General features: G+C 39.9%; 1 protein-coding gene and 1 non-coding gene across 2 annotated transcripts in view; both read right to left on the reverse strand.

Moving 5' to 3' along the window:
* ZFR (zinc finger RNA binding protein) overlaps nucleotides 1-26,013 on the reverse strand; it is a 41,616-nt gene extending 15,603 nt beyond the window's left edge. Inside the window, exons 1-12 of the mRNA XM_054178111.1 lie at nucleotides 25,900-26,013; nucleotides 25,532-25,616; nucleotides 12,965-13,247; nucleotides 10,971-11,115; nucleotides 9,999-10,217; nucleotides 8,499-8,746; nucleotides 6,831-7,022; nucleotides 6,202-6,502; nucleotides 5,136-5,329; nucleotides 2,916-3,035; nucleotides 1,891-2,036; nucleotides 1,400-1,562 (exon numbers count right to left, since the gene is read on the reverse strand). Of these exons, the coding sequence (XP_054034086.1) occupies nucleotides 1,400-1,562; nucleotides 1,891-2,036; nucleotides 2,916-3,035; nucleotides 5,136-5,329; nucleotides 6,202-6,502; nucleotides 6,831-7,022; nucleotides 8,499-8,746; nucleotides 9,999-10,217; nucleotides 10,971-11,115; nucleotides 12,965-13,247; nucleotides 25,532-25,616; nucleotides 25,900-25,936 (2,133 nt within the window). The 5' untranslated portion in view covers nucleotides 25,937-26,013. The remainder of the gene's footprint in view (nucleotides 1-1,399; nucleotides 1,563-1,890; nucleotides 2,037-2,915; nucleotides 3,036-5,135; nucleotides 5,330-6,201; nucleotides 6,503-6,830; nucleotides 7,023-8,498; nucleotides 8,747-9,998; nucleotides 10,218-10,970; nucleotides 11,116-12,964; nucleotides 13,248-25,531; nucleotides 25,617-25,899) is intronic.
* LOC128899546 (small nucleolar RNA SNORA66) lies at nucleotides 16,260-16,394 on the reverse strand. Its single transcript, XR_008463138.1, has one exon. It is a non-coding gene; the product is annotated as a small nucleolar RNA SNORA66 (small nucleolar RNA).
* Nucleotides 26,014-26,888: the final 875 nt, after the last annotated feature.

Genomic DNA, 26,888 nt, shown 5'->3' on the forward strand with positions numbered 1-26,888 from the left:
ATTACACAGCCAGGCTGGCCGTCTGCCCCGGCGGCTCCTCTTCCGGCACACTGGCACAGCCTGCTCCTGAGCCTTCATCAGCTCTTTCTTGAAGCAGGTCCAGCCCTCCTGGACCCCTTTATTTTTAAGGGCTTTCTCCCAAGGAACCCAATGTCCAGCCTCCTATGCAAACCATGGTCAGGTGTAAGACCGTATCATATTGCTCATGGCTTTATCCAGTTTCTGAAAACTCCTGATATATGTGAAAATAATTATTTCCATTTTTCAGTCTGAACCTCTTATCTCAGCTTAACCTGGTTAGCTCTCACCCTCTCAAAGCTGTAAAGAGCCTGTCTCCATTGCCTTTGTAATGCACAAGTGTTAGAAAGCTATTACACCGCAGCAAACTGCTCTATTGAAGCTGAATAAGCTCACATTTCTCAGTCTCTCCTCTCTTGGGGCATGTGCTCCTGATCATCCTGGTAGTCCCACATGAATGAACCTGCTATGGTTTATAGTATCTTTCATGAACTGAAAAGCTCAGAACTGAATGCAGTGTTGCTGTTTGGGCCTAATTAAAGCTGATCACTTCCCTTTATCTACCAATTATACACCTGTAACACAACCCAGGATGCTACTGGCCTTCACTGCTGCCAGGGCACACTGTTGACTCATGTTCAGCTTAGTATCTGCCAAGATCCACAGATTCCTTTCAGCAGGGCTGCTTCCCAGACTGTCACTTCCCCACCCCTCAGTGCAAGGGGTTCTCCATTCTCAAGTGCAACATTAAGCATCTGTCCTTCCAGAATTCCATAAAGTTCCTGTTGGTCCATTCCTCCAGTCTGCCCAGGCCCCTCCGTATAGCAGCCCTGCCCTCAAGGTATCATACTACACTCTCACCCTGAAATTGATCCAGTTTTGTGCCCGCTGCAAATCTTCAGAGTGTGCACTTACTCCACCACCTTTTAGATCATCAATAAGGTGCTAAAGAGACAAATCCCAGGACAAAATCCCAGGTTAAGATGTGGCACTGCACTTGTTACTGACCCCCAAGGTATGACCCACTACTAAGCATTATCCTGAGACTGGCAATCCAAATTTTTGTCTGTACTTTGGAATACAATTCAATAAATAATGTGTATAATGAAATTTTTTAAAAAGTGGTACAAAAATCCAGAGAGACTTGTATTTCAAAAGAAACAGTATTTGTCTGTAAGACATTCTTTTGTCATTTCAGTGGACTTCTTTTGGAAGACAGGTCCACCTCAACAGGTTCATTTACACATAATTTCCTCTCCACTTTTCCAAATCTTTAATAAAGGAACAGTGTAGTCAACTGAATTAACACTGAATAATTTATAGTTCTTAACTGTACCTCCCAGAAGTATGATATTTTTTCCCCTCTAGATAAGAAACTCACAGCTGGTCCTTGGGGCTGAGGAGGCATTCCTGGTCTAACTCCCAGCAAGCCTAGAGGTCCTGGAGGACCATGAGGATATCCTCCATCTGGCATTCTGCGACGGTCATCCCAATGATGCTGCTCTTCCTCCATCCTCCTCCAGTACATGTCCTCTTCATATCTCCTTAAGTGTGATCAAAGCATTCTCATTATATATATGTTAATACCTACAACTCTTAAGTAAATTGAGTGTCCTTAGAGGGTAACTAAAATGAATGGTTATTTTGAAAGTGGGTCTGTATTTATGGCAAAATAATTCTAATAAGTCTGCACACCTCAGAGGGCCCAAACACTATCAAAAAAACTCAGAGGGATAATGACAACTTAATTTGAAGCAAGACAGTGCAGTTCCCAAAACAACTATTCAAAATAAATAGCTACAACACCAAAATTAGTTACAGGTAATCTGACTGCGGCTTTTTCCCATTCATTAATAAACCAGAATGCATTACCTCATTTCCATTCTCCAGCGTTCTTCCTCTTCTCGTCTTCTCCAGTATTCTTCTTTCTGCATCTGTTTCCTCATCTTTTCTTCTTGAATTTTTCTTGCCCGAATACTGGGCTTTACCTCTACTTGTAAGTCTGGGTTTACTTTTTTCTAGTTCAGAAACACAATAAAATAAATGTCTTTCCGATTCTCAAGGTTACAAGGGGACTAAAATGCATTATTAGAACTGCACTGAGTGAGCAGTTGAAGAAAAACTTGTGTACAGTATTTTAGAAGAAAGAACTTCCTCTTCACTTGTATGACAACAAAGCATCTTAAGATTAAAAAGTTACATGAAATAAAGTAATTTGCTGTTTGTACTGTAGCAGGATGACTAGTTTCTGAAAAAAACATTTCCTCTTAACTATAGGGTGCGTCCTGATGCCCTGTTCCTTAAGGATTCCTCCTACAGGAGCATAATCATGAGTTACTGAGTAACATTTTTTGTAATGTCTTCTTTTCTTTCATCCTTTTCATAATTATGCAGGCACACTATCTCCTGTGACCGTAATAGATTCTTCCAATACAGTCTTACAATGACGAAAATGCTCTCTGTATGTCGATACAAGGGTGTCTCTGTTCACGACGGTAAAAAACCCAAACCTGCAATGCTTGTTTCTCAGATGTCTCCACAAACGGTTTATGTGATTTAACCTGTCAAAACTAGTGACACTGCTATTTTACACTGCTTGAAATTCACAATAAACACAACAAATAAGCTACATTGCTTGCATATTCTGTACCTTCTTTTAATGTAGTCTGAATGTTCAAAGTGTTTATTAAAAAAAAACCCCAAACTACAAAATGTATTTTCCACAGTCTGCATTACTCCTTTAGAGACTATATTCTTGACAAAATGTGTTTCTCTACCTTTCTATATATGTTCATTCAGACTACCTACTTTTGTCTAGGCTTTCAACACAGAAATGTGTGATCAGTCAGCTGACATCTGGTGAATTTTCAGATAAAAGGATTAGCATTTCCACTAACCTTGTACTGAAGCCTGTGCCGCCTCCCTTTTAAGTGCATCTCCTTGGCATTAGGATCATTAAAACTGCATTCACAGAGTTTACAGTGAAAGCGGATCACCTTTCCTTCATCATTTCTTACCTGAAAAACAAAGTTTTAAACACATTCGGCTTTAGAAAAACCCCTAAAACCAATACAAAAAACCCCAAAGCAAAGGCCACGTGAAAATTAATCTATTTCAGTGGCACTACATAATATATAGCTGCCTCAACACATGTTAAAAATTTCACAGAATAACTGAAAGAAGGCAAAGTAGAACCTCCAGTTCTGACAAGACACACTGTGCTCTGTAAAGAAGAAAGAACCAAGCTCTCCCATTCTGAAGAGTACACAGTAAACTCAAGCTTGAATGTACTGAGTTGAGTAATTACAAACCTGGAAACAATTAAAAGTTTACATCAGGCTTCATTCACTTATGTCTTGACAACCACATCAAGAATTCCCAACTGAGCATAAAAGAAACATGCTCAATACAAAAACAAACATGTGCACAAGCCTTTACAGGTTCAATGCCTTGTCATTCTTCAAGGAGGACCCAAGGAATTACAGGTCAGACACTTTCACACTGATCTTTGGGAAGGTGATGGTGCACCTACTCCTGGAAAACATTTCCAAGAACCTTAAGGGAAAGAAAAACCTCAGAAGTAGTCAGCGTGGCTTCACCAAGCAAAGTCATGCTTGATCAGCTTGATAAACTGCTGCAATGAAATGACAAGTCTGATAGATCAGTGTTGATACGCTTAAAAACAAGCGGCCAATGTTTATAAATATCTAAAGGGCAGATGTCACGGGCACGAGGCCAGACTCTTCAAGTGGTGCTCAGCGACAGTGAAAGGGGTGACGGCCACAAACTCAAACACAGGAATTTACACCTGAATGTAAGGAAAAAATTCTGGACTTTGAGGATGACCAAGCACTGGCACAGGCTGCCCAGTGAGGTTGTGGAGTTTCCTTCTCTGGAGATATTCAAAACCTGCTGGACCTGATACCACAGAACCTGCTGCAGGTGAACCTATTTAAGCAGCAAGGTGGGCCTAGATAACACCCAGAAGTCCCTTCCAAACCCTACCATTCTGCAATTCTGTTGTATTGTCTAACTCAACTTCAGTAATATGACCATAATATTGTCATAAAGAGCTGTTGATCTATCTGCTGGATAAGATTACAGAGAGGTGGATTGAAAGTTGACTGAATAGCGAGGACCAGAGGGCAGCAATCAGCAGAATGAAACTTAGTTTTAGACTGGTTAACTAGCAGCATGTGCCAAAGGTCAATACTTGGCCCAGTCCTGTTCAACATCCTCATCAATGATCTGCATGGGGCTGTGTGTAGCCACTACAAGTTTGCTGAAGACACAAAACTGGGAAGAGGGGCTGATATGATGGAGGGTTCCCCTGACCTTCAGAGGGTTCTCAATAGGCTAGAGAAATGGGCAAAGTCCTGTACCCACCTCATGTGGTGGTGGTGGCCCAGCTGGAAAGCAGCTTGGCACAAAGTCCTGGGGGTCCTAGTAGACACTCAAGTTGAACATGGGCCAGCAATGTTCCCTTGCAGCAAAGAAGGCCACTGGCTGGTCAAGAGAGGTGATCCTTCCCCTCTAACTCACCACTGGTGAGGCCACAACTGCATTCCTCTGTCCTTTTCTGGGCTCCCAGTACAAGAGACACAAGGCCACACTAAAGAGTGTTCAGCAAAGGGCCAACAGATAATGAAGGGAATGAAGCATCTCTTCTATGCAAAAAGGCTGAGAAAACTGGACCTACTCAACCTACAGAAGAGAAGGCTGAAGGGATCTTCTTGATTTGTGTAAATACCTGAAGGAAAGGTGCAAAGAAAACACAGCCAGACTCTCCAGTGGTGCCCAGTGACAGGTCCAGAGGCAGAGGGCACAAACTCCAATACAGAAAGTTCCCTCTAAACATCAGGAAACACTTTTTTTTTTTCCTGGGAGGGTGACTAAGCCCTGTCACAGGTTGCTCAGTGAAGTTGTGGAGTCTCTGTCCTTGGAGACATTCAAAAGCTAGCTGGGTGCAGTTCTGGGCAATGGCTCAAGGTGGCTCTACTTGAGCAAGGAGATTGAACCATATTACCAGACGTCCCTGCCAATGTCAATCACTTTGTGTTTCTGTTTCATATTGAACATCTTTTCATGAAAGTAATCAATGAATAATCTATCAATACCTCCTCCACATAGTCATGGCCAACTGGCTGGACATCACTTTGCAAGGCAGCAAGAGTTGTGGGAGCCACAGATTCAGCTGCTGTGTCTGATTTTACTTCCTGTGTTGGTACTGTAGCAGCAGGAGTTGTTTTAACACTTTCAGCTGATTTCATTTCTTCCAGTTTACTTCCTGTTGTCTGAAGTTTATTGCCACCTACAATTCAAAAAGTTAAACCATTAATTTTCACAAAATTAGAATGTAATTACACACGATGTGCAATCTGAAGACTTCATTTGCAAATATCAATATTCTGACCAAATTATTATCAGTCTTTTAAAATTAGTTAAAACTTAACATGTCTTTTAAATACAACTAAAGGTATTTTTTAAAAAAGTTTAAGAATATGTTTTTCTCAGTACTAGATTATTTCAGAAGAATTTTTTTTCCTCTTTATATGACTGCTGTTTTCATTATTATTTTTCATGCCTTTTCCAAAGAGATAGGACTGAATGGGAACAACTGACCAACTATGTTTTAATAATTTTTTTTTAGACTTATTTTTGGAAATTAATCCAAAAAAGTACTTCAAAACTCTATGACATCTGTACTAACAAAGACAGCATACTCTGTGTTGCAACTGCCTACGTCTTTCCTTCTTTAGCAGGACATCTTATTCTGGAAGAGCTGCTTCCAGTATCTAAATGTCTGCCATGCTCATTTCAAAAACACATTCCATGGTTACAAGGATGTTTCAATATCCCAGTTATCACCTGCCAACCTAACACAGGTTGCCATAACAGCACAGGCTGTAAACTGAAATTAAGACCAACTGGACTAAAACTGCAACACTCTAGCAGCTACTAAGTGAAGGTGGAAGAAGCCTCTAAGAAAGATCAGATGAAGACAAATGGGCCAAAACCATCATACATTCTGAAGTAAATTTTTTATACATTCTTATTTTCACCTACAGTTCTCTTAAACACTAGAGTTACTCAAGCTTAAATTAACTAAATAACATTTTTATTTTCTTCTCTAAGTCTTAAAAAAAAATCCAGAATAATTGAGGTTTCAAAATAAAGACTGACTTCTGTACTTGCCAACAAAGTTTATTTTCGGTGTAGATATTTTCTTAACAGCTATATTAGCAGCAGAAGAAGATGTTTTGCTGTTGGACGCAGTGTTAAGTGGTGTGTTTACTGTGGGAGTAAGAATTTTCACCGCAGAGGATGCAACAGAGGAGTTCACAGTACTGCTGCTTGTTGCTATATTTGAAGCAGAGGCAGTTGGTTTAGAAGCAGATGTGGATGTTGAGGAAGTTGCTTGGGTAACCACATTTGGTTCAGTTGAAGGAATGGGTTTGCCAAGTTTTGTGTGCAACTTGACTACCTGTAAAAATGAAGATAAATTCATAATACATCATTTTATATAGTTATCTCACAAAGACAGTAACACAAACTTCAACATAACTAATAAGTTAGCTATTGGTTCTTCACAAAGTGATCTTGGCAAAGCAAACCCTAGAAGGTGGACACGTATATTCTATGAAGCAATTGCACACCACCTACTAAATGCGTGGTGACAACTGAAACACCAGTGCTTTATCAGCATTATTTTCATACTATATCAAAACCACAACGCTGTACCAGATATTAGGCAGAAAATTCTCAGCTTAAACCAGGACACTTGCATAATAAAAACAAGAGAAACCTCTTACTTTCTGATGCTTGGCGCCACGGATATGGGCAGCATAAGCATCTGCCCCTGTACAAGACACATCACAAAGCTCACAGCGTAACTGATTCTGAGTTCCACGAGCTGAAGTGCTGCTGTTACTGGTGTTCTGGGAAGCTTTTAATGCTGCTTCTTTCTTTTTGTGCTTCTGGCCTTCTAAGTGTTCTTTATAAGTCTGTTTAAATAAGTAACATACACACACAATAAGCTGTCTTTGCACTGTTTGTTCATCATCCATGTGAATCTATTTAATATAGAACACAGAAATACTTCCTACACTGAACATTTCTCCAATATGACATACTCTAAGGCATTAGCAAGCCACTTCCAAGGCCAAGAAATTTCCACTTTTAGGTAACACAATATTTGTTTTCTTTTTCTAACTTCTCAGTTCCTCAGTCAAGTAGTGGTTAACAGGTACTATGACTGAAAACTTGGGATGATCAGAAAACGATTGTTTTCTGCATTGCACAATTATTCTCCATTTTCAGACTACAAGACCACAGTGATCAAGTGTATCCAGGGTTCTAAAAAAAAAGTTCAAAAGTAAGTAATTGTAGTGGTTTGAAAGGAAAGGCTCTGCTTTCCCTCCCCCACTGAGAAAGAGACCACGGCTAAACCCAGTCGGAGAAATGAGATTATATTTTACAAAGAAACAGATTATATGTAACACAACAAATACAGGTATTTTACATATAATACAGGAATATACAGCAAATAAACACTATCAGAAACCAGACCCCCCACAGAGGGGGCTTCCCCCTATGCCCCCCTTCACCCCCTACCTCCCTTCTCCCCCAAAGAGGTAGAAGAAGAGACGAGGATGGTTAGCAGGACAGGGGAAGAAACGGACAGGCCTGTTACAGGGAGGGAGTTAGTTCTTATCTCTTGGCAAGAAGCCCAGAAGCAGATCCAGCCGAAAGGGACAGCGAAGGAAGGAAGACTGAGAGAAAGTTCCCAGCTGCGCCGGGCCCAACCTCACCTCCCACAATCCTACCAATGAAATTCGTTTAGAATACCAAAATATTTTATAAACATTTAGCCAGTGTGCCCCTTTCTTAAAGGCACAGCGTCAAACGGTCACAGTAATGCATAAAGCTGTGCTGAAAGCAAAATGCAGAAGTTGATGTGTGTTCCTGTATCAACACTGGCAATCCAGGTAGTTTCAGAAATAATGACAAGTTTGCCTAAAGAGTAAGAGCTGTTTAGCCAGACAGACATACAAACATTCTGCATGGATTGCTATCTACTTTCTACACACGCATATTCATTGCGAAACTAAGCCAGGATGCTGGAATGCAATGAAGAATAAACTTTCAGGCTTACCATTCACAAAATATATGTAATTTCATCATTTTGAGAAAAGTATTCTCTAAGAAGTTGACTATGCTAAAAGAGCAAATCAGATTAAAAGTCTGGAATATTTCTGAAGCCCAAAGTACAGCTGAAGCTCCTCTGTACAAGCTTAGGGGATTTAACTTTTTGTCTTCTTATAGTAACTCTTTCTGTAATAGCACATATTTTGATTATTCCTTTAAAATATAGAATCAGGTCTTTAAAAGTTTACAGATATTCTTACTGGGATCAATTTTTTTTTACCTGAAGAAATCACAACTGAAGTCTATAGCAGAATATTACATAATACAGGTACCTGTGGTCCAGCACAGCTGATCTTACAAACATCACAGTAGTGGATCTGGGGTGGTTTGGGAGGTTGTTTTGGTTTCAGTTGCTTATTTTGGAATGGTGCCTTTTTAGTAAAGGTGGTCCCTGTCCAAGCAGCTGTTGCAGCAGCAGCAGCTGCTGCTGCTGCTGCTTGTTTCTGTTGCTGCTGCTGCTGCTGGTAATAGGATGATGCAGCTGAATACACGGCAGCTTCATAGCCAGAGTAAGAAGTACCTCAAAGATGAAAATGAAATAAATGTTACATCACTGTACATCATGTATCAATTACATAATACACTAATTCAGAATATGTTGCATAATAGAGTTTAGGTGGGGGAAGGGCAGGATATAAATAATTTATTGAGGTCTAGTTAGGCAGTCTGAATCTTTCTTCATGTTTCACAGCACACAAATACATGGTTACAAATTGTACCAGCAATAATATATTTGATTTTAGATGTATCTTTGCAGGCATTTGATTACATTAGATAAATCAGAGCAAACTGAAAGTGAAATTTAGTGCATCTGGCAAGACTGAGTACAATGTAATAAGAATTTCAATAAAAGACTTGACAAGGGCCACTTGAAGTATGCAGTCTTCCAGAACCAAATCTGCTGCTCAAGTTTGCAAACAGCAAGGAGAACAGACAGTAGGCAGAGAAAGGAAAAACAAACAAACAAACAAGCTAAAAAAGAATAGCTAGCCCTATTACATTCTGTTTTACTGACTGAAATAGTTTTAGTGCAGAGCGGTGTTTGCCCACTACAACCTGGCTATGCAGTCCTTGATTCCTAGTATCAAAACTGAATAAATCAAGGAAACTGGGCTTTTTTATCTTTCAGCCAGTTTTCCGCACAAATTTTCTACATCTACTAGTTTCAGTACTTTAATCCTCTGATCATTTTCTGCCTCAAAAAGTCTCACAATCCCCTTCTAAACAGAAAATAAAACAAAACAAAAAGGTCAAGGTGGCTATAATATGCCAGTTGATTACTATGTTGCCATAAAATTAACATCTTTCATCTTTAGCTACTTTTTGGAATTTCCAATGTTTCAAGAAATGCCTTTTTTCCAGTACCCACGCCTCTCTCATTTTGGGTCAAGACAGCTCAAACTTAACAAGAATTATATTGGTCTTCTCCTCTCTGTCATTTTAAGTGCTGTTTGTTGGTAACACACTCCATTCCCATTTTCCTGTGAAATATTTGTGTGGATGTGTTTATTATTTATTATTCCCTCACATCACCATCTCTTGTTATGTTATGTAGCAATGCCAATGCTCTCTCACAAGTAAAAGAAGCAGCACATACAAACATCAAACCTATTCTAAAGATACAGCAAAATATTTTGCCATTATGACTGAATTATCTGATGTTTTTCAGTAGACCGACACAATTCAACATGACCTGCTAAAATTCTGAGTATTGTAAGATGCTCCCATCGCTATTACAAAGATCCCAGTAACATAATAGGCAAAATTCTTACCAGAGTAAGTAACTGCTGTTGTGCTGTAAGTTGCGCTTTGAGTATAGGATGGAACAACAGTAGCTGCAGCCGCTACTGGCTGCACAGTAGAGGATACTGGATATATAGAAAATGTTGTTGTTGCTGGACTAGGGGTCGCAGGTTTTATTGCTGTCACTTGTCGCGTTTGCTGGGCTTGGGTATACTGAGTTGCGCCTTGGCTATACCCTGCTTTTGGAGCTAATGAGGATAGAAAATTGAAGCATACAAACGTTGACATGGTTTAGTTGAATAAAATGCAAACCACATTAAGTGATACTTAACAATATGAAAGGCAGAAATGCATAATAAGTGGTGTTTGGGGGGGTGTTGGTTGATTTTTATTGTTGGTTTGGTTTCCTCCCATCATGGTTATGCATTTGGTACTGTGCATCACCCAACTGTTTAATCATTTCACAGCTCACACTACTAAGCCTCCAATTTATTTTTTACTGTGTTACCATCAACCTTCTAATTCAGTGGCTTTACTGAACTACACTGAACTAAAACAGGCCTAAATTTTCCTATTATTTTCAACTAAAGTTAAAAAAAAAAAAAAGGCAAATAGGATTTGTGCTTTGTAGCAATAATGGTATCACTAAGAACTACACACATTAAGTAACTAAAGAGCTGTAAAAGTCTTTCTAATCAAGGTATAGTATGAATCCACTGTTGCCTATTTGAAGCTACTTCAACAAGAAGTCCACCCAGAAGCATGTTTTGATTGCATTTAGCAACAATCCAAACCCTAGAGATAGCTACTCATGGCATCTCCAGAATAATGTCCAAGTTCAAGGCAGAGCAAAGTCATATACACAGGCAGAGACTGAGTGACAAAATTGGAAAAAAAAAACCAACCTAAAAATCCTGATAAAGCAAAAAAAAATAAAAAAAATCTTGAGTTTTAGTGCACAGACTATGCATAATGACAGTAGTTTGACTCATGACACCCACCTGTCTGGTAGTATGATTCAGCTACTGAAGGCTGAGGCTGGGCAGCAGCAGCCACAGCTGCTGCGGTTGCTGTTGGTTGTTGATAGTATTGTTTACTGTCATAAGCTACAGCTGGGGCAGTAGATCGAACATAAGAATAGGAATCCTAAAATTAAAGAGAGAGGAAAAATAAGGAAATTTCTCTTTTGAGTAAGTATCTGAAGAAAAAGCCAGATTTAAAAAGCAGAATGAAAATCACTTACAGATGAAGTATATATAAATGCATTAAAGAAATTAAATTTATGTTTACAGATACCTCAGGCATGAAAAATGCCCTGACGGTCTTTTTCCAATTTAATATAGGAATTAACCTTATGATATTAAATCACTTTCCCCATCAATTTTTTTTTACTGAAAATCAGCCACCCACTAATTTTTCATGAAGACTTTATCAGACCACATTTCTGTAAAATATGAAGTTAAAAAAAAAAAATCACCACAGATCTCCAAGGAGATGTCCATTTCTACAAACCACAACAAATTCACTAGTTTCTAAACATGATGCTATATTTGCTTTAAAAGCCTCATCATTAACAATACTCTTTTTAGTTAAGTTTTTCAAAGTAATACATTTAAAGCCTCCTTTACTTTCTACACCATTAGGAAACCATGTGGTAGTAGCAAGTAGCAAAGAGCCCATTTAACACCTCACCAACTCAAGAGATGGCTAGTAAGCTTAGGAGGGACTGGAAGCCACTGTATGTATTTACATATATTATCTCATTCTCACTATATTTATAGTGAAACATAAAGAGCTGATCATCTGAGGACCAAGCAGAGCATGAACTACTGTAGCTGAAATGTACTAACATGTTTGTGAGGGTTTTTTTTAAGTTCCAAGAAATAACAGTAATTTTTTTTTCCATCCAATTTGTGTAAACTGGAATCACTTCTACTCAGTTTAGGGGACTCTCTTTTCTGTCCAAATGCATCTAATAACTGATCTCTAATTATTCATACAGGAGCTATTGGAAAGCCTCCTATGTTATGATTTATTTCCATGTTACAAATTATAAAAGCCTTACAAGAGAACTGAAAACATGCAGCAAAAGTACAGTCCTTCTAAACAAAGCAAAATACTAATCAGAATCTAGATAAAGTCTTGGTAAGTTTAGGACTAAAAAGTTTAAAAAAATATTATAAGAGACATACTATTTCAACATCCAAGATTAAAACAGGCAGAAAGTTCCCTTTTGTAGAAGGCTGTAACCAGATGAGATTAGGTGTAATCTCACAAAGGGTACTATTGACTACCCAAAGGGTAGCTCCTCTCTCAGGGCAATTTTCTATCCTCTTACGTTGGTACCAGAACTGCTGTAGCACTCAAGGATCCTTACAGGGGAACTATTTCTACATCCACTGAATTTTTTTATTGGAACATTTTTTTAATCAGCCCCCGATGCAGTTTACTGCATGCTACTCTCATGTGAAGCTAGCTGAGACAAAATAGTACTACTCTTTACAGCAGGAGTTTCACAGAACTACTTGGAAGTAAACATCAAGTTCACTGCTTATAACAAAATCATAGAATAGTTTGGGCTAGAGGGGACCTTAAAGATTGTTCAGTTTCAGCACTACTACCATCAGCAGAGACACCTTCCGCTAGGCCAGGGTGCTCAAAGCCCCATCCAGTCCAGACTAACACTTCCAAGGACAGAGCACCCATGACTTCTCTTGAGCAACTTGTTCCAGTTCCTCACCATGCTTGTAGTGAAGAATTTCTCCTTCATACCTGATCTATATCCACCCTTCCATTTTAAAGCCATTACCCCCCTTATCCTATCACTGCGTGTCCTTGTGGAAAGTCCCTCTTCCTGTTTAGATGGAATCTCTTGGTTCCTGTAGTACTAGCGATGATATTCCTCTGCAGACACTTCACATTCTAGCTTCCTCCTTTAACGCATCATTACAAGTAAAAGAGAATCATGCAATAGAAGTAAGTTTTTAGAACTCACCTGGTAATTCTGTGTAGTGACAGGAGGTGGTGGTGGTGGAGCTTCTTGCTGCCTCTGTGTATAACCATAATCTGTAGCTGTGTGTGCTGTAGGATAGCCTCCATAAGCAGCAGCTGTTGCAGCAGCTGCAACAGCTACTGGAGCAGGTCTGGCTACTGCGACTGTAGCTGCTGCTGGAGCATAGGCTGCAGTAACTGTGTGCGCAGCAACTGGTGCTTGATGGACAGTGTAGCTAGCAACTGTAGTTGGATGGGAATAAGCTACACCCGATGCTGGCTGCTGGCTATATGGGAAAAAGACAGTAAATAATTAATCCAACATGCTAAGCTAACACCTACACATTTCAAAATCCTTGCTTTAGTAGCTGTCTGTTCATAGAACAGACCTGGAGCAGAGATCTATGTATGCATACACTTAAATGAATTTTAGTACCTCTCTTCCACTCCCGTTAAAAAGTCTATCATTCTGCAAGTTCTGTGGCTGCATGCTTATCACACAAGTGATGACTGCCTAAGAAAGGGGGGCACTTGGGTTTTTTTAATTTTTTTTTTTCAAGCAGTGGAACACCAGTCTTTAACACAAACAATACAGAAGCCTTAAACTGTTCTTTTCATGATCAGTGAGTTTTTAAATGCTTTAGTATTTCAATATACCAGATCTATCTAGGAAAAATACTACTTTCCTGTGAAAGCTTATTACCAACCTGCACTCGTATGAAGTCTTTCAATAAACCATACTAAAGTAATGAGATTTTAAACACTTCTATGAAAATTTGCTTAGAACTCTTAATGTAGAGAGATTCAAATATGCATCTGATAGGGGCCTTTTCCCATCAAAGTTTAGAATTATAAAAGCTGGCCTCACTCACTCATACAGTAGTCCAGTGCTTCACAACGTGAAGTATCAGAAGACCAGTCACATCAAGCAAGAAGACTGCTACCAGAGCTCTGGCAATCTTCCAAAGACATGCCAAAACTCACCTGCCTTTCTTAAAATTTGCAGGTAGGACATTAGCACATGGCTATTTATCAAGAATGACTGAATATTAAAAGTGGAAATTAAAAAGGATGGTTTCAAAGGTTTAATAATTTGAACAGAAACTAATATTATTGTCCTGTAGAGATGCACAACTGTGTATGATGTTGTCTTAGACTGATATGTAATTGTGCATTGTAAGTTTAGAATGATTGTTTCTAAACAAAGAAAACTGGGGGTGAGGAGCAGGAATCACTACCTGGGAACAATGATAGGAGGTAGGGATTGAGTGATTATTCTGAGTATTTTGGTGTCAGGAAGAGAAATCCATCGGCGAGGAGGGTGAGGGAAAAACTCGCAGCAATCAATATGATTGATAAGCAAGCTTCAACTTTATTGTTAGAAAGCACAGCTTATATAGCATTTCAGCTAAATATGCACAAGTGTAATCATTTCATTGGCTATTAGTCCAGGGTTACATCATAATATTCAGCCTAGCTACAGTTAGAGTCTACGTGCAGATTCCTCTCTAATTAGCTACTTGTTTTACTTATCCTTTATCTATACTCACAGCTGCAAGCACAGCTCCAGGGTCACGATGACCCTCCATGCCCCATCCACACTTGCAACTGCCAGCACATCCTCCAGGCTTCAAGGCCGTGGTAATCCCCTAATATCAGCGTACCTGCTCACTGCGAGCAGCAAACATTAAGATGGAGTACGGCCTACACACTTTGTTCAAGCAGCTGTTCCATAGAACTATGCCCCTGCGATTCAAGCCATTCCTCAACATTTTGGCTTACTCCTGCAGTGTTGTTCAGTAATCTTTAAGAATCTCTGTAGGGATTCACACCTCCATAGCATCATTAAAAACAAACCCCATGCCTATCAAAATGGTAGTATCCTCTTACTTTTCAAAATAAAATAGAAAAAAAAAAATTGAAGCAAGTGTACTTGGTGGCACAACGGCAGTACTGTTATGCTCAAAACCGAAAGGAACAAGTTACGGGATTTTTTTCCTGAAGTCTTAAATATTGTCTCTGATGCAGCTACCAGAAACAATGCACTTTTTACCTATATATCCCATTATATTTGCAATAGCCAGTTCTACATGTCCCTTGCATTTAATAATTTTTCTTCATTTATTTTTAGGAAAACTGATTTTGTCACTGTAATTACAGCAGAGCCCATTAACTTCAGTATACTCCAAAATCCCATTCTCACAGCAGAAACAAAGAAAGTTTTATTACTATTGATCTTCCCTGCCTGGACTCCACCTCTTTCCTACTGTAGTTCCTTCATGGCTTAAAAGACCACTTGCATTCCATCCAAATTCAATTAATTTATGAGCTGTACTCTCAATTACATTCCATTTTACTTTCAAATTATTAGTGTAAGAGTAGCAGTGCAAGATTTAAAAGCACTGCTTGAAACAATTCCTCCCAATTTATGTAGATAGGCAGATTCTCTTCTTGTCAGTTTAAGGTGAGAAACCAGACTCCACCAGGAAATTCAGGAAAGCTATTTTGGCAGTAGAAGTGTCACAATCCATAAAATTACACTACATTATCTACACAACTAGCAGTAAAGAAGTAATATATTAACAAATTCTGAGGTAACCACCATTACCATATCTACTAAAACCACACCAAACTCAGAAACAGCAGACTGTTGTAACTTGCAACGCAGTTAAAGACATCAACAGTCCAATACTTCCAACAAGGAAAGATTTGCTGCAGCCTATCCCCACTCTTACTCTTCCTTCCTCCTATACACCAAACCTGACTATGCCATGCTATTCTATTGTCAATACTAGTTATGCTACTAATTATGCTATTTGTTGAGCTATTCAGTACACTGCTTTAACTCATTACTCCATCAGTAATCTATGATTTATTTATTCTTTTATTTATTCTTTTTCTAACATGGTAGAAACACGAGAAACAGAAGAGTGTGAAAAACAAGCCTGCTGATTGCTGGAACCCACATATGGTTTATACAGGGGAAGGGGGGAAAAAAAGTGGTGGGTAGGAAAACAAATATCTGTCCAGGAAGCAACTTCCAACTTCAGAAAATGTCCAAGTTTTATGAAACTGTAAGTACTATTACAAAATACCATACAGTGCTCATAACACACTATGCAGTAACAGAACTGGTCCATTCATCAAAGAAAATGCTTTTGTTCTTAGAATTTTGTGACCAAAGCCACCTGACAGTCTTCAGTTTTTTATATTGTGAAGAGATCACCATCACTATCAGCAGGACTATTAACAGGATTCTAATACGTTTAATTTCTTTTGTGCTATTCTGCTTCAAAATTCCTTGTCATGGTATAGAACTGACAGTCCAAAGCATTCGATTTCTCAGACTAACAGTTCTACAACCATATTTACTCTAGCAAACCTGTTCCCCTTGCTTCTGCAACATCATGCAGAGCTAGTGATCGAGTTTGCAAGACTGCATGAAAAATTAAAGAACTGACTGCTTCCTCCTTTTTAAAAACTATGATACATTACAGAAATTCAGGGTGACATCTTTTCTAGATTTATGACACTTATTTTTCTCCCCACAGTCTTAATAAAAAAAAATAATCTTTTAACATTAATATGACTAAGCATTTTCATGTAATTAATTCACACAAAGATTTCTGTGCCAACTTCATTTAACACGGGTTTTTAATCCTTATTTGGTGATTCCTAGCTCATCACATTTGCTGAGATGGAATGATCTTTCTTGCAGTTCATCTGTGCACCTGTGTTAGTAGCATCTAATCATCTTTCTTCATTACAGATGGCATAAATTATCTGAATAATTACAGACAAAGTTTCAGCTGTGCTCCAAACAGGCTTTCTTTTTAGTTGGACTTTTTCAGGGTGGCTTCTTGTAAGGTTTTTTGTGTATTGACAACGTTCTCTTTTCATCAAATATCACAATAAGCCATACTAATATAAATACTAAGTAAGACTCAGAACCAGTCCCTAGGGAACTCCACTACAATTATTCCTACTTAATAACCACTTTTCTCATTCTACTAACCACCTGTACTAGCTCCTTCTCTACAATTCTTTTACTAATCTTTGCCATAAGTAATAATTTTCCATACTGAACCACATCAAGTATTTCAACTTAGTCCTAATAAGTAAGACTCAAAATGATCTAGGCACATAAGATTAAGTTATTAGAGTAACAATGAAATACAGTATGTCAACTGAGCAATCGTAACAAACCACATGCATGTTATTCACCACAACAGAGAAATTAGTTTAGCTTAATCCTGTGGCACAAGGGAAAAAAAAAAAATCTGATCAAATCACTCCATGTCTTCTATAGGCTAAGGACAAAAACAGGTTCTGCAGCACAGCAGAAAAGCTAACTCACTGATCTGCTACTTTACCCAGTTTTCTTTGTAAATCTGTTCTTCTCTTCCTCAGAATAAAATCTAATATCCTTATTAGGATCTTGTAGTTCAAGGAATTCCAGCTATCTTCATAGGAACAGATATTCAGTCCAATTGGCTTTATAAACTAGGTGGAGCTTAAAAAACTTACAGAATAATTTAAGTTGAAAAAAAAAGACTTGTCGGATTCTGATACAAGAATGGAGATTGCAAGACTGGTCTGGACAACCTGTTACAGTGCTTGAGAACCCTCACTGTCATGAGTGTTTTCATAGGTTTGTAAAAGCTTCAGTTTCAAAAGCAACATTTAGGTAAGGCAAACACAGGTTATGACCATTCAATTCAAAGTAGCTTCACATTACACTCTTGCAGTGGTTTAATTACTATCAAAATAAAGATCATTCTTTTGATTTAAGGAGTTATAGGTGAAGCATTTGTCAGCTTCAAATTGTACTCAACTGTACTGGTATTACCTTTTCCATCAGAGATTCTCACTCAAATAGAATGCATCTAATTCATACCACACATTCATTTTTTTAGCTGATCATCATAATAGAAGTGCTTCTGCACCAAGGTGACTTTAATTCTACTTTCTAGGAACAACATACACTCTTCAATGCTCATCTTCCACCTTAGATTTCCATTTCACTGCATTTTCACTAAGCCAGAGTGCATTCACAGTACAAATTACAATCAATTATATATGAAGATAAAGGCTTCAGTCCATTACAAAAAGTAATATCCAGAAGCTTACCAAATGTGTTTTGTCCTTTCTTCCTTGCTTTAAACTGCTACATGTGTATCACCACTTTCCCATGCTCTTGCTGCTCCCTCCTCCCAAATAAGCTTCCTTCTGGTTCACAAGTTTTACATCCCAGTGTATACCTAGCTTGGCCATATCTTTTACGTGTTACTTAAGTAACCTCAATACCACAGGAATAAATTATTTTGTCACAATTATTGTAGTACTGTGAATGAAAAAAGTGTATTTGTAAAACACCTTTGACTAACGCATACTGGAATTTCTCCTGACACTACTTCTGGAAAATACTAATCTTTTTGATACATTAGTATTGGAAGAGGTCATCATATATTACTATGAAATACCACTATGATATTAAACCTCCTATATAAGACTGACTGCAGTGATTCTCCACATTAATCTCCAACTCCATGTCAGTCTGATTTTCTGTGGGGTGAAGAGCCACACTGGCTCACAATCTTCCAGAATTCACCCCAGAGTGAAGGTCACAGGACAAACACTGGCCTACCCCACATTGCTATCTGTTGTATGAATCTCCTTTCACTAAGTATGAAAGAATGCCTTCCCAAGGCAGGTGCACCTTTACCCGAACACTTTGCAAGCTGGACATACGGCCAACTCTGCAGTTGCTTTAATGGTGTTAACATCTGATACTGCTGTGTACACTCAGAACTCTGATTCTGAAACAGCATGACAAGTAAAACTTTGTCCCATTTGCAAAGTCTCTCTTCTAAAACACAGAGACAAAGAGCTACAATGATCTCCCTGCCCAATTCACAACACAACAACAACACAAATCAATTAAGCTGTAGTATAACTTTAAATAAAATGTAATTCTAGGTAGATGCTTAGCCAGGAAAATACCAGCCCAAACATGAACATTTGACCAAGATGCAATAAAAAACCAGCAACAAAAGGTCCATGTTCTGAGAACAAGCTCTCAAAATGGGTGATATTAGCCATCACTTCTCCATTATTGAAATCATAAATTTAATATTTGTTGGTAACTTTTATTCCTATTGTCAAAACCACAATATTCAAACAGCAATTTACCAACCTTTCTGAACTTCCAAAACTTCAACGGCGAAACTCTATCAGTGTTTTTGATATAGAAAAAGAAATACAGACTTCCAAAGGGGAAAAAAAATCTGGTGGCACTTTAAATTGTCAGAAGCTGCCTAGAAGGCAGAAATTGCTGATCAATAGCAATTAATAAAATATTGGTGTCCACTTTGAAAACATTGCTGTCCAGTTCCAAAACCACAAGTTTGTCTTAAACAGCTGTATCATATAGGTTTCTAAATAAGCAAAACCACCACACCTTATATGAGATCTTGTATTGAATTATTGTATCTAATACAGTAGAAGGAAAAACCTTCAAGTGCACAAAAGCCACATGGAAACTGCTCCAGTGCATCTCCATACATCCAACACACACACATCAATCCTGCTGTCATTCCAGCTCTGATTAGGGTGCTGAACACTGAAAACTCTTTCTAGAGGCAAAGGGCATCCTACTTGTTTTTATTTTTCTGAAGAATGCTATAGTTTAGACCAGGGCTAAAATCAATGTTGTCTCCAGCCAAACTAGGAGCTTCCTCAGAAATTACAACTTCTATAATATTTCTTGCAGGATTTTTTTTTTAATTGCTTGTTTTCCTTTTGGTTTAATTTTTGTGTTTGGTTTTGTTTTGTTTTTTAATCCCCACCTCCATTTAAAGCATTATTTCAGGCTATCTTAGCAAAACATTTAAGGTAATCATGAAATAGTTTAAATACAAATATCTTAAATTAGATAACCTCCACTAATTCAGATTTATTTCTTGAATTTTAACTTTTAGGAACATTTGAACATCTTAACATTGGAGAAATTGCATTTGTTCAGACTAACTGCTAGATTTCTCAAAGTTTGTGTTAGTGGCAGAATAGTAAAAAGACAGTTTATCAGTTTTTCTTTCAGGGATAAGAAGATTCAAACAAGCATGACCTAACTCTACAAAAACTGAAAGCAGCACTACAATCTGCTGCTTCTTTCTAACCTAGGAAGAGATTACTGAATATCCAGTCAGATCAAATTTCATGTTTCAGTAATTTTCATGTTTCCTAAGCACACTTGACAATAAACAGCCTAACATGGTGAAATGAATTATCACACTATAGTAAGCTGTAGTTAGAAGCAAGTTTGCTTGTCTTCCTAGAGCCTGTCACTATGGGCATAAAGAGTTTATGAAGACTGCATATCCAGATTGAACACATCTTTCTAGAACGTCAATGAAAGCTGTTATTTCCTATTACAATTCTAAACAAAACATTGTCTGTAGCACAATTCACTAAGAATCCAAACAGAAGCCTGAAGGCACAAAAATGTACAATTCTTTCCTGAATTGTTAATTTTCAGCAGCTCTCAGTAATATATTCTACAGTTTAACTACATAAAGCCTAAAAAGGAGAGTTCTTTATAGCAATTTTGAGTTGCCATTCCTCTTCCATGTATCTAAACATATCCTAGTGTCATTTCACTACAAACAAAAAACCTGATTGCTACTCAATAGCTAAACAATACACTACTAGTAATTCACCACAAAGAATAGCCTCATGTTTTCACTACAGCCCTACTGTTTTGTTAATCTTCAGATTTAGTTTCATGACCTGATTTAATCAGATCAAATTCTGCAATGTTTTCCTCACAGTATATCACAACATAATCGTAAGCGCCTGTAACAGTGATGCAATATATGGTCTGTATCTACCTCCCTTGACTCTGTTGTACATAATGGACAATTCATTGCCTATACTTCATGTCTAGTCAAGAGATTTGCTCCTGATGAAAACACACAAACACAAAAGAACTGAGTTTGAGATGCTACATCTGCCTGAACAAGTACTAAGTACTACCATTTTCCCAGTCAAAATCACAGAATGGTTGAGGTCAGAAGTCACCTGGAGGTCTAAATCCCACTGAGGCAGAGCCACCTTAGGCCAGTCACTGAGGACCATATCCAGACAGCTTTTAAGTATCTCTAAGGACAGAGACTTCACAACTTCACTGCACAACCTGTGACAGGGCTCAGTCACCCTCCCAGGAAAAAAAGTGTTTCCTGATGCTCAGAGGGAGCTTCCTGTATTTCAATTTGTGCCCACTGCCTCTGGACCTGTCAGTGGGCACCACTGAGAAAAAGCCTGGCTCTGTTCCCTTTGCACTTCCCCTACAGGCATTTACACAAATCAACAAGATCCTCCCTGGGCCTTCTCTTCTGTAGGCTCAATGGGCCCAGGTCTCTAAGCCTTTTCTCATAAGAGAGATGGCGCATTCCCTTCATTACCTTTGTGGTCCCTTTGCTGAACTCTCTTCAGTACGGCCATATGCCACTTGTACTGGGAGCCCAGAAAAGGACATAAGAATGCAGTTGTGGCCTCACCAGTGGTGAGTTAGAGGGGAAGGATCACCTCTCTTGACCTGCTTGTAGTATTTTGTCTAATGCAGCCCAGGACAGCAAAGGCCTTCTTTGCTGCAAGAGCACATTACTGGCTCACATTCAACTTGAGTGTCCTCCAGGACCCCCAGCTCTTTTTCTGCCAAGCTGCTTTCCAGCTGAAGCATGGACATACAGTATTATATTGGTGCATGATATGGTTCATTCCTGGGCACAGGACTTTGCACTTTTCCATGTTGAACTTCATGAGTTCCCATCAGTCCATTTCTCCAGTCCACTGAGATGCCTCTGGATATCAGGGCAACCCTCTGGTGTACCAGCCCCTCTTCCCAGTTTTGTGTCATCATCAATCTGATGACACCCTGCTCCATCATCCAGGTAATTAATAAAGATGTTAAACATGAAAAAAAGGCAAGTTCTCTATAAAAGAAAAGAAACTTCACGAATATAGAAGACCATATTCCAATTCTTAAAAGATTCTGTCTCCTGCCTTGAGGTACCACTTTGCTTTTCTAGTACCAATAATGCAACTACACCTTAAGCTACCATTGCTGCATTTTAGTAGCAGACAAAATGGTTATAATTCAACACCCCAGAGTTAAGCCTACTTTCAAACTATTTTGAGGTTACAAGTATAAAGGACATCTCTATTTTGTTAACAGGGAGACTTCCCCAAGCACTCAGCTCTTAAAAATAAGAGCCTGATACAAATTTCAACTAGTTGGAAGACTTCTCTTCTAAAAAAAAAAAAAAAAAAAAAAGCACTTCTGAATAGCAAGGCATCTTTCCTCCCCAACTACCACCACTTCCTCTGTCTCCTGATCTTCAGTCAATTGCAATACTTGTACACAGCCCACTTTAACAAATCCAAAGCCCCTTACTGTTCAAATGTTGCTATAACTCTTTTGAGAGTGGGACCTCACTGCCTTGAAAATAAATCTATCAAAATCTTTTTATAAGCAGCAGTAGCAGTGTATATTAAATAAGCTAAACCAGCATATTTAGGATACCACTTAAGACTAACATTGGTGGAACAAAAGAGAATCAGCACTACACAGCTCTACCTCCATTCAGTGAAGTATTTTCTGCTAAAAATGCGTATGCTTTAAGAACACCTGCCCTGGGTGATTCTGTTTTGGAGATCCCTTCTAACCCCTACTACTCTATGATTCTATGACGCAACTCAAGATAGTGTGGGCCTAAAGTTCGCAGAAACAAATCATTTGCATTTGTTTATTCTATGAAATACTGATTAATGCCTATGCAGCAACAGGCATCCCACTCCTCCCAGCCCCCCCTCCCCACCTAACAAGATCAGCTGTGCTGGCCATTCTTCTTAAGTGCTACTTAGCAACAACTAAAACATCACTGTGTTATCAGTATTATTCTCACTCTCAATACAGAACATAGTGCTGGACTAGGCTATGAGGAAGACAACTATCGCAGCCAAAACCAGGATGCAGGCGGTGTCAATTACAGACCTTACGTGTCTTGAAAGGCAGAATACTTCTGAAGCTGAGGAGGCGGCAACCAGGTCAGACACCAAAAACCAAAAGTACAGATAACTGCAAGTACTAGTATACATTTAAAAAAAAATATATATAAAAAAAATCACTCCAACCTCAAACAATTCTCAATAGCTAACTTAACTAATCCACAGTATTTCACCTTCCCTTTCTGTTCTGCCCCAGCCTTGAATATCCTGTAACATTGTACACTGCATTTGAATTCCAAACTAGCTAAAACTGGAAGATTTCACTTTGTATGGCTACCCAGAAGACTGCATCTTAACCTAAACACACAGGTTCTGGACTTGAACTGCAAAAATTGCCTTTACCTGTGAAGCCTTACAACACTTAGTCATATTCATGCTACTTGAAGGTAATATAAAGCTAACAAATCACATGTAACTACCCAAGAATCTCACTAAGATGAAACCCAGACACTTAAAAGTTCATCTTAATAGAAACCCGAATCTTAACACAAGGTTATTTGAGACTACCACATTTGCACATTTCTCTGTTTCAGCATTTCTCAATGCCCTCATCTCTCCTACAGCATTTCCACACTTTGGAGTAAATGCGTAACTATGCCTCTCTCCAGTACTGAATCAAGAATGCTAATTTTTTAAACATGAAAGAGAAAGTTTCTAATTTCAAACTGAAGAGACACACAGTGGTTCAGGCGACCTACAGAGCACATACATACAAAGAAAAGAGGACTACTACACCAAATTCCATATATGTTTCAGGCTGTTAAATACAGTTAAAGTTAACAGATCCAGTTTGCATTGCATGCAGATTTATAACCTCAGGCCCTAACACCACAGAAAGCACAAACTGTAAAGGTATTGCAATATCCAGAGACATTTTCTATACCACCATTCACATAATTTATTGCTTCTTTCATTGAGTAATAATGTAATTATGGGGTAGTGCACATAAAGAATTTTGAATGATATGGGCAGCAGGAACTTTCATGCAGTGACAACACTGTAAGGATTAAAAAATGCTTCTAATCCATTATTTACAGGTCTAAAGGGCACTTAGCTCTTTTGCTGCCTTTGATTAAATATGAAATGAGTTAAGATTTAAATTCCTTTTATGAAAAGTAGTATTTACAAAGTAATAAAGACATTGATTCCCATTCTCATCTGGTCAATTCAGGGAACTACACTGCTTACAATAAATACATTATGAAATCCTGCACACAATACTCATGAATTTCCCCAAACCAAGGTGTAACATCTGTGCAGCTACCAATCTGGCCTTCGTAACTGTTTCAAACATCAGTATTTAAGTTCCTACACCTCAGACAAATTTTAATTTATCCACTGTGTGAAGGATGACAGTATTTAAATGACTAGGAGTTACCCCAAGACCACCATAAAAACTCCATATTCTTGAAACTGTCACGTATGCAATTTTTACCAGCTAGCTAACAGTGGCACACTTTTGAATTCATCTGTTAATAATGTCTCATATATTTGCTTTTTCTATTTTTCCCATTAACCACAACTAAGGTCTTAAAGAAGGTCTTTATTTCAGAGTTATGAAAAGAGCAACATAGATTCAAATGCAGACTTTAAGGTACTACTCCAACAGAAACCAAGAATATGAAGACGTTATTGATTTTATATGGGTTTCTTTTTCCAAATTACATAATCTGATTTCAGAAACTAAGAGATGACAGATGCTATCAATTACTTTAACACTCTGATACCTAATTTGAAAGCACAAAAGCTACAAAGATACAAAGATTTACACCAGTATATCTCTACAACATGCACAGTTTCAAGTATCCAAGCTCCACTAAAAGACCCGGTCCTGATTTTAGATATCAAAGTACAAATCTTTTCAAAAGGTGACTGGCCCTGAAAGTACCTTCTCTACTTAAAGATGTGAATTATAACACTGCTTCAAAGGAATGAAGTCCCCTGTATGTTCTGGTGCTTCGGATCTTCCTTTATCCATCTAGTTTCCCACAGGTTGGGTTCTAACCTATATTGAAAAGGATTCTGTCCTCCCACATTGACATAAGTGGAGGGCAAAACTATGGGGAGCAAACTCCATCTTCCCTGAAGCTTAAGGAGAAGAAGGGCCTGGGGGCGGCTGACGGTAACTCACTGGTGGTGTTTACTGCAAGTGGCCATTTTAATTTAGAGGCCTTGGGACCTGATACTGCCGCCGATTCTTCTCCTCCTCCTCCACGGTACTCTCCTCCACCTCCCTATCCTCACACTACTTGAGATACAGGGAGGCCATCACTAGAAGCATAAGAAAACACAGCCGCGGGCGGGGCGAATAAGCAGAAAAGTACCAGGCACGACCATGCCGGGGGGAGGGGGCGCGGAGTGAGGGCAGTCCCGCGCCCGCAACCCGTTGGGGCGGGGAGATCCCCGTCAGGGACACGGGACCCGAGACGAAATGGGTAGACGGCCCTGCGGGCCCGGACAGCAAAAGGGGCGGGACAGGGCAAGGAGGGGTCGCGGTCGTTACCTATACTGGGCAGCAGCCCCGCTATGGGTGAATCCAAAGTAGTTGCCGGTGGCCATTTTGGCATCTTCTCCCAGCCGGCTGGGCACTGTGGCGACGGCAACGAAGAGGCGGCGGCAGCGGCGGCGTTGGCGTTCGGGGCCATGACAGGAGGCCCAGCAGGAGGGGAAAAAAGGAGGAGGAGGAGGGTGGGGGAGAAGAGAAGGGGACAGACAAGGGACAGAAGGAGCGCAAGCGCCAGGTCAGACAAGGCGCCTCAGGCCCCCCTCGCCCACACCCCACCGCCCCAGTCCCCCGCCCCGCGCGCGGGCCGCATCCCCTCCCCCCCCCGCGCGCACGGACACAGATACGCCCCGGGCGCCGTTACTTACCATAGGTGAACGAAACAACCGGGCATATGGGAATCATGAGTCCGAGCTAGCAGCGACAGCAGCGGCTGAACTCTCAACTCTTACCCCCCTCCCTCCTCCTCCTCCTCCTCCTCACCACCGCGCTTACTCCCTTCCCCCCACCCACCCACCCACGGCGACAACGGCGGAGTGAGGCCGGACCGGCGCCGTGCGCACGCGCGGGATATGCGAAGTGGCCGCTGGGAGCTGTGGTCCGCGCCGCAGACGCACCCGTTTGCCCTCGCCAGCAAAATAAGGCGCTGGGCGCCGCGGAAGCCGCTGCCTCCCGTGAAGTGTTCCGCCCCTGTGCGCACGCGCGGGATCTGCAAAGGCGTTTGGGTGCTGTAGTCGCTCTCCCCGAGGCCCACGCGCGGTGGAGAATCGTTCGGGAGATCGCTGCATGTAGTGCCTGCTGGGCCCTGTCCTTCCTCCGTTATCCCGTGTTCCGCACCCGCACGCAGCCACACCACACCAATACCCGCGGACTCCTGCGGCTAAAATAGGATCAATTTCTCATTCTTGCCTGCAAAGGCACGGTGCATTGCAGTAGGTAACTCCAATGCCAATAGTCCGGGTCACCATAACCACCCCTGCCACGCGTTGGTGCAGTTTATCCCCATGACCGTGCTGCACGTCAGTATTTACCAGCTTTGTCACTCAAGCCTGGTATACACCTAATTAGCGCTCTTGCTGGGTCACAGAGCTGGAAGGTGGCAGCTGCACCTACTGCACATCTGCAGAGTTCAAAAAATGAGAGCTCGAAATTGTCTAAACTTAGAATACATAGAATACACCAGGTTGGAAGAGACCTTCAAGATCATCGTGTCCAACCCATCAACCAATCCAACACCACCTAAACAACTAAACCATGGCACCAAGCACCCCATCAAGTCTTCTGAAAACCTCCAATGATGGCGACTCCACCACCTCCCCAGGCAGCCCATTCCAATGTGCAATCACTCTTTCTGTAT

Source organism: Dryobates pubescens, chromosome Z (genome assembly GCF_014839835.1).
Source record: "Dryobates pubescens isolate bDryPub1 chromosome Z, bDryPub1.pri, whole genome shotgun sequence".
Lineage (NCBI taxonomy): Eukaryota > Metazoa > Chordata > Aves > Piciformes > Picidae > Dryobates > Dryobates pubescens.